General features: G+C 40.9%; 1 protein-coding gene across 1 annotated transcript in view; it reads left to right on the forward strand.

Annotated features, from left to right (window-relative positions):
- The window catches only part of LOC130918437 (mitochondrial carrier homolog 2-like), a 46,548-nt gene that overhangs the window by 21,294 nt on the left and 12,542 nt on the right, over positions 1-12,712 (forward strand). Inside the window, exon 5 of the mRNA XM_057840132.1 lies at positions 9,189-9,245. Within this exon, the coding sequence (XP_057696115.1) occupies positions 9,189-9,245 (57 nt within the window). The remainder of the gene's footprint in view (positions 1-9,188; positions 9,246-12,712) is intronic.

The following is a 12,712-nucleotide window of genomic DNA, read 5'->3' on the forward strand; positions in this document are numbered from 1 at the left end:
ATAAGGTAGGCTGTATTGGCACCATGGAAAAAGTGCTTAGAAAATGGATTTCGTTCCACTGAAATGGATCTACATGATCTCTGCATTGTAATTTACATACGTTGCTAATTACTACCAAAAAAAAAGTTCTACTCACGGTTTCCAGTCATTTTTTAGTAATTAGCGTTTTCGTGTCGGTCTTTTTTTCCCCCGTGGCGCAGTGATATTGATACGGCGGAGTCGTATCGTCAGTGTGTGAAGCCATTTTAGGTCACGTGCACCAATAGGAGACGAGGACTGTTGCTATGCGCTTCGATAAACAAACAATATGGCGGCGACCGTGCCAAGCTACGACACGAGCGAAGATGAACCAAAGATAAGAAAACCGCATTCGGAATTTAGTCAAAAGGCATCGAAACGATGCTATATGCATCTCTCAACTGTCCAAGGGCGAAAAAGGGCAGGAATTTGGAAAAAACGTGCAGAGCCCGCGTGGTTGCGTCAGACAATGGCTTTCTTCCCAGGCTCCGTCGAAGGATCTTGCTGAAAATGCGTCGACTGGGATTTTTAACGACATTGACTACAGGTAAGCCACACACACGCCTTTTGTTGTGAATAACTATGGGAGTTGTGGGCTTCTGGTCAGATCACATATGAAGTTAAGACTTGCAATGTGAGTTCTGGGCTGTAGCGGTCATTATTATGATGTTAGATTGTTAACTTTGAGCAAAAAGTTTAGATTGACAAATAACATAGTATTTAGTCTGTTTAACCGTAGTTCCAAAAACCTATTTGATAATTTTATTCAGGAAAAAATGGCAGAATAGACAAGCCTATATAATTTGGATTGGAAGATTATGTAAATATGATATGGATGAAACAGTTCTCACATGGTTTATGTGTGTGTGCGTGTTTTTCAGAACTGAAACACCCTTCACTGACAGCTACAACTTCTTCTGTGAGACCGTCGTCCATTAAAAGATTAGAGTTGACCAGGAAGTGCTGCGAATGGACAAGCTTGTGGAAATATGGCTTTATTGGGACCATGGAAAAAGTGCTTAGAAAATTGATTTTTTCAAAGCCAATACCCTCCTAACTTAGTCACCAGCCAGAAATGTATCCTGATGTGAATACACAAAAATACAGATCTAGTGTTGCTGTTTTTGCTTGTTTTAAGTGTTATATTAATTCTGGCAACACAAAATCTTTATCAAATGTCATAAACACATCTACCAAACATTTGAAACAAGTATTGGTGCCTTAGTATACACATAGGTGAATTCAGAATGAGAAATGTAGCTAATTTCTTGAAGGAAACACTTCAACATTAATGATTTGCACCCAGCACAATGAAATATATATTGAATTAAGCTAAAGGCTTATGTGTCATATTAAAAATATCACAACCTACTATGCAATGAAATATATAAAATAAAAAATGCACGCCATGATCATAAATAGCTGAAAATCAACCCAATTGCTACCACACCCTCCTAGATGTGAATCATGGCAAAAATGGAATAAGACAAAAAAATTAAAGGGTGATCAAAAATATAATGTGCCAAAATCATAAGGTGATACTTAAAAAATGAAAGACATCACAAAAGAAGTGATGGACACGTGTTGAAGATAACTTCCAAGTTTTATTTCATGTTTCACAAGTGCTCAAATGTGAGCACACCCAGCAGCACGGACAAAATCAAGCCACGATGAGAATTCCTCTCAAACGTGTGCATGTCGCAGTTATTGTCTTGATTGCGACTGTTGTTCGATATTTCACATCATCAGTACTTGCTGGACGTGTTGGTATGTTAAAGACAAAGTTCGTTATCCATCTTTATGGCACATAACGTATGTTATACACTAAGTGTATGTTCCACCACTTCCAGCGAATATTGATGACATGAAAGATTACATAACAGACGCAATCAACGCGGGAGGGAGGAATTCTCCTGTCAACTTGATGTTGTCCATGCTGCTGGTGATGGCCATATTTGAGTACTATGAAAACATGAAATTAAACTTAGTTACTTCCTACATCTGTCCAAGGTAGTTTTTTTTTTTTTTTTATGTTTTTCGTTTTTGACATGGCATTTTGATTTTGGCACAGCCTTTTTTAATCACACTGTATATACACAAAAGGTTGGAATCATTCAAGTATAGTACTGTTGGTACACATTTATTTAAACATGGAAGTATCTAATACTATAGAAATACACATTATTACACATACAAATATTGAAAAACGAATTAAAAAAAATAGAAATAAAAGAATAGTAAAACTGTACATGACAACATTACTCCTCAAAATCGCTTTACTCATCATCCCATCCAAGTGTCTTCTGTTTCTTTGGAAACATTCTCACATGCTTGGCACCGATATAAATCAGTACAAGAAAGTTTTGCAGACATACAGGAACATCTTCCCATGTCACAATTGGTTGCCTTTCAACTACAGTTGACTACTTGCAAAACAGTATCGGGCAGGATTTTTAGTCATCCATGTCACTGCCAACTGCCCATCCTCAATGTCCCACCCATTCCCAATGGGTGAAGGGGCACACATTTTAACTGTCAGACAACGTTTCATAATTGCTGCTTGATAGTCTGCTGTCCTGCAATGTTGGTACAGAGCATCAGTTTTGGGGGGAATAGAATGTTCTGGCAAGACTGACGAGGCCATACAGAAAGATCTGCATTTGGCATCATTTTTGGCACATGACTGGCAAAACAGGTGGCACACGTATTTACACAACGTGTTAAATGTTTGTAGGTCAAGTTTAAAACTGCTGCCCAGCTTTGCAAACCCAGTCAGGTATTCTTTTTTATGACGTGCAAAAGAAAAGGGTTTTTTTGCCTTTGCCATGAAAGGCACAAGCAGAGTCACAACCTGTGAATGTATGGATGCCAATGAGTGCTGAACACACGCTAGTGCCAGGAGCTGCAGAGACCTTAGAGACGTCAGTCCTCGTCCTGTTGCCTCCTCCTGTGAAAAAATGCAATTTACACTGTAAATCTATCTGCAGACTGACAGCAATCACTGCCACGTCAGTATCAGGGCTTTTATTGACTACAGCTTGATGTTCTTGAGCCAAAAGGTTTATTTAGCCATTGTCACCCATAACTGGTGTGCAATAAAAAGTTCTACTGGATTCACTTTCGACACACTGTACCCTATATACATTTTATAACAAAGTGGTATTGATATCCGGGCTAAAAAATGGTATCGTTACGACACTAGTTTAAATTTTTTTTAGCATAAGTTAATAACAATTAACCTTGTAGTAAAGGCGTGCGTGTGGCTTACCTGTAGTGAATGTCGTTAAAAATCCCAGTCGACGCATTTTCAGCAAGATCCTTCGACGGAGCCTGGGAAGAAAGCCATTGTCTGACGCAACCACGCGGGCTCTGCACGTTTTTTCCAAATTCCTGCCCTTTTTCGCCCTTGGACAGTTGAGAGATGCATATAGCATCGTTTCGATGCCTTTTGACTAAATTCCGAATGCGGTTTTCTTATCTTTGGTTCATCTTCGCTCGTGTCGTAGCTTGGCACGGTCGCCGCCATATTGTTTGTTTATCGAAGCGCATAGCAACAGTCCTCGTCTCCTATTGGTGCACGTGACCTAAAATGGCTTCACACACTGACGATACGACTCCGCCGTATCAATATCACTGCGCCACGGGGGAAAAAAAGACCGACACGAAAACGCTAATTACTAAAAAATGACTGGAAACCGTGAGTAGAACTTTTTTTTTGTTAGTAATTAGCAACGTATGTAAATTACAATGCAGAGGTCACGTAGATCCATTTCAGTGGAACGAACCAACACAATTTTGGCTCAGCCAATACAGCCTAAGGGGATAATCAGACAGTTGTCATACAATTAATTTACAATTTCACTATTGAGGTCAAAAGCCAAAAAATAAATTCAACTAGGGACAATCTGGAGTAGTGCTATCGCACTTCATATTTATTACATATTATATATGCAGGGGTGCACATAATTTTTTTGCCCAGGTTCTCAGAGGAGGACCTGCAGATGTGACTTGGTCCTCATTGAGCTTGAGAGCCGACCCGCCTGATGCGATAAAATTATGACAAGCTTTACTTAGAGCCATTTACCTTTAATTAATTATATTAACAATTAATGCTCGATTAACATCAACTGGCACAACAAAATTGCCATTACTTCGAAGTGAAATGTAAAGAAATAAACATAAAAGCACCAATTCAAAATAAAGGGCATTATGCGGCTCCCACATTAACTCCAAGCCTTTGTAAAAGTGGGATGCCCTCCTCCTCATAAGAGCTCATTGAACGTACATGTTTAGCTTTGTGAAATGCGAGCAAAAACACGTTTGTCAGTGCATGGCGCTGTGCAGGGCGAGTGGGGGGCTGTCTGACATCGATAGTTTGCTTAAGTGCCACATGCTCTGTTTTTTTCGTGCTTTTCAAAGTTTGGATGGCTGAAATTCTTTGACCCTACTACATAAAATGCGATGCTTTTATTAGCGACATTGGAATTCTCACGGCAAATTTTGTACCACATTTCCGTGCAAGCATCATTTGCTTCTAGCCATGGTATCTACCTCCTGCAGCCACTTTTCAGCAAATGTCCTTTTTTTCGGTAGCTCCGGTGGTGACGTCTCTCTCGTCTGTCTGTCTTTTGACGGGGGTGGGGGAACACGGAAGTAATTACTCAGTGTGGCCTGCCTCTTCGACATTTTGAGAAGTTATTTTCTCGTGTCCGCCGCAAATACAGTGGTCAGCCATCGGTACGCAAAAGCGTATGGAATCCGTTGAGTGCCCGCGCGTTTGTCTACGTCCAGTACGCATGCGCGCATGCGGACCACTTATGTGCACCCCTGTATATATGTATGTAGTGCGAGTGCTATCGCTAAACCATATAAACATTAAAAGCCCTAGCTCCATTGACAAATGACATGAAATACATTAGACTTGACAGTGGATGTTAGCAAGAACAAAAGATTTTGAATTGAAAATTTCGTAACTCACCTTCCCGAGCACACGATAGATTCCTGCCGAATTTTCGTGGACGAGGATCTGTTTCACCCAACCAGCAACGAAGTATTTATAAGCCTCCAAGCTCTTAAAGTTTTTCAAACTTTCGTGACAATAGGCTGATTTTGTGTGGACACGTTAGTTGTAAATATCAGGGTAGCTAGCAGACGTCAGGCAAAGACGGCGAAGACAGCGGGTCGAAAAACATCGATTTAGGCATCAAATATGGATCTGGCGAATGGATAAACTGAAGCTTTTCCACATAACGCCTTTAATGCAACGCATCCAATGAGTTTACAGCGTCTGAAAACACCGGGGCTTCCATGAATTTCTCTATAACTTGCACGACTAATTGAAAACAATGAGAATAAGTCTAAAAAATACGGACAATATGGCGGCCGGATACAGCAACACGTCATTGTGTGACGTAGGTGAGTAGGGTCCCTACTCACAAACGTCACACAATGACATGTCACTGTATCCGGCCGCCATATTGTCCGTCATTGTTTATCCGTATTCTCAATGGTTTCAATTTGTCGTGCAATTAATTTATAGTGCAAAGTACAAAGGCGAGATTGTTGAAATTATTAATTTAAAAAATAATAATAAAGTAAATGTGACACACAGAAGGGCTTGCTAAAATTTGTTTATATTGTTTTACGTAAATCAGCCAAGGTAGCCCCCCACATTTTTACCACACCAAATCTGGCCCGTTTGCAAAAAGTTTGGACACCCCTGTTTAACTGATGATCCGGAGATGAGGCCAGCTTTTTTCACTTGGTACCAGCTAAATATTATTCAAAAAATAATGATGGCGGAAGAAATAAACATGTTGAATTTGAAACTGTACGTTGTCGGCGATTAGCCTCGCAATGCTCTTAATTGTGGTTGGCAGCCCAAAACCCTCTAAAAATATATTAAATGCAATTTACCAGATATAAAATGACTACTACATAATCTGTGGTGATCGTTTGGTGCCCAGTTTTCTCGTCGAATTGCAGCAGTCCATCTCGCTCTCCTCTCCGGGTCTCTCGGAATACGGTAGAACTTCAAGTCTCTCAGTCTATCTTCTCTGTTACTGCAACCAACCGCCACACACGCCTTCACCATTTTGATTATTAATGTTAACGAGCAGAAAAACACGCCATAATAGGAGGAATTTACGTAGCGGTAATGCGTAACACGACAAGCTGACGGACAATATGGCGTGGAGGCGTGGTTGTGACGTCATGTGAGTGGGGTCTATAATACATTTTACAAGCAATAGTGATTTTTACTGTTGTTTTGTAATCCTGTCTTGTAATGTTTTTTTTCTATATTAGGTTTGTTGTGCTGTTACAGCCCTCTGCTGGGTTTTAGCTTCTAATTTATCTTAATTAGGAACTATCATTTTAACCTTTACAAAAAATGTGCAAAAGCGCTTGAATCTGTTGATAATTCTGTACATGGTGATTTTACCTGACAGGGTTGGTGTGAATAACAGATCACACGATCGCGAGGGAAGAAGTTAGAAGCAGAAGTCACGATCACAATATCGAGGGGAGACAGGGCGGGGTCACGGCGCAGAGGATTTGCAAGATGGGCAGAATACAAACAAAATAAGGAGAACTTTGAATATATACACTTGATTTTGCACCCATATAGATGAATATACACCCTGAAACTCTTTTATGATGAGGAAGACCTTGGGGATATTTTATCTTAGTAGGTGGAGGAGGAGGAGATGAGAAAGAAGTAGAGCCACATTGCGGTGCTGATGTCATTGATGAGAAGCAAATCAAACCATATCTGAATATTTACAGCTTTTGGGTTACATACTCAAAATATATAATTATAAACCCGTTTTATATGCATATTAGGGATGTGCGCAACTTGCACTTTAATTGTTGAACCGCCTACTCTTAAGCCCTTCTCACACACATATCCAGGGAAATTCCCGTGTGAATTGACACGGGATTTACTCGCATCATTGCTTTCACGCATGTAGAGATGTCCCGAGAATAACACGGGTTGGACACTTTCACTGGCTTGTCCTGTGTTGCCCACTGGCGCTCTCTGTGTGGGGAGGGCTGCCGTTATAACGATTTTATAACCCGGACATTAAGTCATTTTTGGTCGGCATCGGCTGTCACAATGTTGGTCAAATCGTGTTTTGTTCTGGAGGGATCCTTCCCGATGTCTGTCGGTGTCTGTATTTTAGCTAGAGGTAAGATCGGGCCTAAAAAAATCCAGCCCGACCCGCCCGGGTCCACGGGTATTAAAGCCCAACCCGGCCCGAGCTCGATCAATTAACTGGATTTGCACTTGATTTGATTTCTTTTTTTTATTCAAATTATTTATTTTATAACAATTATTCCTTCGTTTAACATCCATACATCGTTTTCAGATACATATATAAATATATATTTATTTAAAAAAGTTAGCGAGAGAGAGACCTGACCTGGACGTACTAATTGACATTTTGGGCCCGATGTTCTGCCAAAATCTCCTACATCGGCGAAACGTCTACATTAGTCAAATTTGATACCTAAAGTACTACCGTGCGCTCTAAACTTGTTTTGTTTCGATGCGTACAGGAAGAACGTACTAAAAGAATGCCTTAAGAAAATACTTAAATGTATGTTATATCAAATAAGGACGGTTTAAATACGTATGTGACTAGTGTGGTCAACTGCTTCAAAGCTAACACAAAAAAAACACAAAGGTTAAAAGTATTAGAGGGTAATACAATCAAAAAGTATCTTTGAGGCAATGACAAGGTTGTAAAAAATGAAATAAAAACAAAACGAGTGAGTACTCGGCGCTTCTAACCGATGTGCGCATGCGTGCGGATTGTTGCGCAAGCGCGCTGAGCATTGTGTAGAACATTTCGCCGCGTAGTAAGGAATGGCCGAACACCGACCCAGCCCAAAATTCGGGTTGGGTTCGGGCTTAAGATTTTACCTCTAATTTAAGACCAGGCGTTTTATTGATCTGCATCGACCTACTGTCACGGACCCACTGTACTTCTCCCCCTTCCCTCTGTTGTTTTCTGTTTTGAAGTACAACCTTGTTTCCGCAGTAGTGGACACTAACTTCGGCAACGCCTGCTTTCATGCACACCACTTCCCGGGAAAGTCCTGGACTTTATACTAAGACGCGACTCCTGAAATGTCCGTGTAATCTCTGTGTCAGTCGGGCCGGGAAATTATTTTCACATACAACCGCTGCACGGTTAAATCTCGCAATATTCCCGGTGTTTCGGAATGTGTGAAAGGGGCTATAATGTTTCGTATTTCACTAGTATGTTAAACGCATCATAATGAGCCCCTTTAAGACAGAGCCCTTATCTCTGAAAGCAATTTCCCGGGTTGACTGACACAGACATTAACGGGGTTGGTCCGAGTATAATGTCCGGGACTTCTCCGGGCCACTGCATGCATGAAAGCAGCAGGTAAATTCCCCACTGACAGCGTGAAGGCTGATGACCTATCATGGCAGGCCAATTGTTATTTCCTCGCAGTAAGACACAAAGCGGTAAACAAACATCACAATTATCAACGTGGCAGATTGGAAATTGCAAAATTAAACTGAAAACATAATGGAATTAAATTGCTACTGTATCGAAGAACTAAGGAAAAGAGTCCCATCTTTGGAAATGCGTGGTTTATTTTGTTGCCGATGCCTACCAAAAATGACATGTCCGGGTTACAAAATCGCGCCGGCCACCCTCCCCCCACAGAGAGCACAGAGTCGCCAACACGGGACAAGTCCGTAAAAGTGTTCCCCGGGTTATTCCTGAGACATCTCTGCATGTGTGAAAGCCATGACACTGGTAAATCCTCTGTCACACTACATGGGAATTCACCGGGATATAAGTCCTTAATCTATTAATCGATTTAATCGATTAGTTGCAGCCTTACCAGACCGTTTGTAAAAGTTGTAGCATCCCTTGGTTTAAGTAGCCTACATATTATTGATCTGTAGCAAGCTGAAAGCAAACATAGAACTGATTTACAGAATCAAAACAGTAAAAAGTAAAACTGACAAAATTAGGCTTTACCATTGAGAATCGTGTCAGAACTATTTGTAAAAATGTTTCTTTAATTTCTATTGAAATATTAGGCATATTTAATGAATAATTGACTTGCATTTCTTACATATGGCTCCTTAAGTGACTTTCCTTTTTTTCCCCCCACTTTTGCAGATTCCGGGAGGCCAGCAGAAGCCTGTCGATGGAGCCTTACAACATGTTGTGAATGAGGTATATTACATTGGGGATGGCCAATGTGTGATGAAGCTCAACTGGACAATTTTATAGATAATATCAGTTAATTAAAAGTAATTCCGATAGTCAATGCTTCCTTGCCATTGACCTTTCGCAAAAACTCGGCCTCCCGAAGTTACTGCGGTGAAGTTGACAAGTTTGTGACTCCCAACTGTACAAGACATTGCAGGCATATGTATAACGGACTGTTATACAGGGTTCTCGCAGATCCATAAAAGTCTTAAAATATCTCTAATTTAAAATCCAGATAATCAAGGTCTTGAATTGCAGTAAATTTAATGGAAAGTTGAAGTAGGTATTAAATTTCTAGAAGATGTGTTTAATCAATCCGCAACTTCGGTGTACGTTAGTGACGTGAGTTGTCACCAAGACGCCATTTCCTTGCCTGGCTCTGCCAGACTTTTCTCCCTGTATTTTTCAAACACTGAGAGAAATAGTCTGGGAACCATCCCATTAACAGCCTTTTCGAGCAGGTACAAAATCAATCGACAAATCAGATTCGTTTATTTGCGTGACGTGTTTTTAACGAGCAACGTCACTCTTGCGCGTCGGAAGTGGTCTCCACAACAAAGCTGAACAGGAGAGCCGAGAATATGTTCCAATCCAAGGTAAAATCAGTTTTAAATTACCAAAAACACATCGACACGAGTCATTGACAAGTCTGTCCCGCGCTAGCCATGTTGAATAAACTCCGCTCTCCTCGTACGTTTACTTCCGCGCGCAAGTCCCTGGTCCTGCCCTCGTCGCTTTAATAACGTGACGTCTGCCCTGCCCGTCGCTGATTGGTCCACTCCGCTGTCTGTTTGCTGTGGCTTGCTCCGCCCTGGAAATTGTATCTGCGGGAATGGTGGCCAGACTCAATAGCTGGAACAGCGGTGAGTCTGGTGTACCAGGCTAGCCATTTCCTGGTTATTTGCAGTTGTAGAAGTGAGCGGGTATATGTACAGATGAGGAAGTTTAAATTTAATCAAAGATGGTGTATTTAAGAGGTGGTTGGCTCCTGGTGAAAATGAAATCAGTGCAAAGTGTTGCAAAAATACTTTTTCGTTAGGGTCAGTGCAGGTCAAAGCCGTCGTTTCGCACATGAGAGGAGGAAAAACACCAGCGTTCTGTGGCAGCAGTTCTGTGTTTACAGTGAAATAAAATTAGTTTTTGCCTGCGAATGAACCTAGCCTAGGGTGACCAAACGTCCTCTTTTGCCCGGACAAGTCCTACTTTCACGTAGTATCCTCGTCGTCCGTGCGGGTTTTATAAATTAATAAAAATGTCCGATTTTTATAATTTTTCACGGGACCAATTTGAATTTGGGTGGCAGCAGTTAACATGGCTCGTACTTGAAGGGAGGGAAGGAGTAGTTCTTCTTGTTTTTGTTGGCAGTTTACCCCTATCATATGGCATTACCGCCATCTACTGGGTTGACAATTTGGCCACAACGCCTGCCCAGTTGTTAAGTTTTTAACGATAAATATGTAAATAATGGCAACTGGTGACTTGTGTCGGACCTTTGACTGTAAAATCCCATTTGGTGTCGCATCGTTGTGCTGCCGATGATTGTAAACTTTTCTAGCAAAGTTTGATTTTTGCCTCAGCTAGCTATCAGTAAGCTAAACCATGCTAGGCATTATGCGAAACGTAGTTTTGAACTGCTACATTTGGAAACATGTTGGTTGAATTGTTTGTCAGTTTACTTCGGTTATTGTGTGTGTGCAATCTAGAACATTGAATGAGAATATCAATTGAATGGGAATTACAATTTGTCAAGGACAATTGTTGTGATAGTAATTTATAAAAATGTTTAGTTGGCTCATAGCCTACTGTGTGTATGTGTATTGATCCATGGGTCTGCATGATTTATATGGCAGAAAACACAGACAAGACTGAAAAAGCAGTTTCTGCTCTTGCACTCCTCTTTCAAAGAAACTGCTGTACTTGAAGCCAAAACAACTGTTGTTTTTGATAGAACAACATGTCTATATGCTGCCATAGCAGATTCATGCTACTAGCCAATAAGCCTTAGCGGTTAGTGATTAGCATTTACGATTAATGCTTGCGAATAGCATTAGCAAATGGTGTCCATGTTAGCTTATGTAGACAGACACATTGGTTGGTTGCTTCTAGACCATGCTGGAACATGGAAAACCACACGAAATCTTTTGAAAGGAGCTGACAACTAGCTTCTAGGAAGCTCATTCACTTCCTGTCCATTTAGTCTTCTTCTACATCTACTTCTTTTTGGCCACGAGGTGGTGCAAAATCACAAGCAACTTTTTTTTTTTTTTCCGTTAATCAGCCCAAGGCTGATCTTGAAGAAAGTCCATATATCACCCCGATCCATCAGCTGGCCTATATGTCGGTCGACCTTTACTGGAAACCTCAATACAAAAATGTCTTAGTTTCCTTGTATTAAGGCGTCCCACACACATTGCGTATTGTGTTCAAGAAATTAAGATAGTTAATTCACAACAACTATTTGATCACAATTGGTGGATTTATTGAGGCAATTACAGCTGCATAAAAATGACAATAAAATAAACAATAAAAGGTGGAAAGGCGCACGGCTAAGTTTAACTCGATTTACAATGACCGTTTAAAGTGCCTGGGACACGAAAAAGCACGTTAATTTCATAATACACGTGGTATTTAAGGCTCCTGAATGAAACGAACAGCTTGGATGTGTGTGGAAGCGATAACTATGTTCATTTAGTTTTTTTAATCCCGCGCCATGAAAATGAATGACTTCCGGCAACAGTCTCAAGTTGAGAAAGAGGGCGCTGTGACGTGTACGGAGGAAGGAGTCCTCTTCACTATACAGCCGTATTGTTGTATAAGAAGGACTAAGGATTCAGCTGATTTCGCGGATTAATAAGTTTATTTTTCGCATCACGCCAGCCAAACGGCTGCAGAAAAATCTTGCTGTATGAGGGAGAGGCGTGTGTGCCTTTTTGGGGTTTCAAAAGGTTCCCATTCACCGTTGGATGTTGGCCAAAACAAGCCCTACTACTGTGGGACCATGCGACTTACGAGGAAGTGAGTAAACATCGTGTTTTGTATTATGTCTAGTACTGGGATCACGCCTCTTGGTTTGTTTACATTCTCCGAAGCCGGGGAAGGGAAATTACATGAGCCCGATTTAGGTGGCATAAAATATCGTTCGGGAGGTGCGACAGTAAAGGTGAAGTCGACAGTTTTGACCGTAATGGAGTAATTTTGCCATGTCGTCTTGAATAAATGCATTTTTATTATTTCATACTCCATTTAGCACAAGTCTGTTATTTGTCATGACCATGCCATTTATTTAGCTATTGGGGAGAAATACATGGATAAAAATATCCTGTAAAAAATATTGGAGTAGAGAGACTGAAACATTGACATTTTGCGGCTCTCTTCGTCACGTTTTCCTCGTTCTGAATAATTCCCCCTCAACGGGCTGACTGGTCCTTCTC

This window comes from Corythoichthys intestinalis, chromosome 1, assembly GCF_030265065.1.
Source record: "Corythoichthys intestinalis isolate RoL2023-P3 chromosome 1, ASM3026506v1, whole genome shotgun sequence".
Taxonomy (NCBI): Eukaryota; Metazoa; Chordata; class Actinopteri; order Syngnathiformes; family Syngnathidae; genus Corythoichthys; species Corythoichthys intestinalis.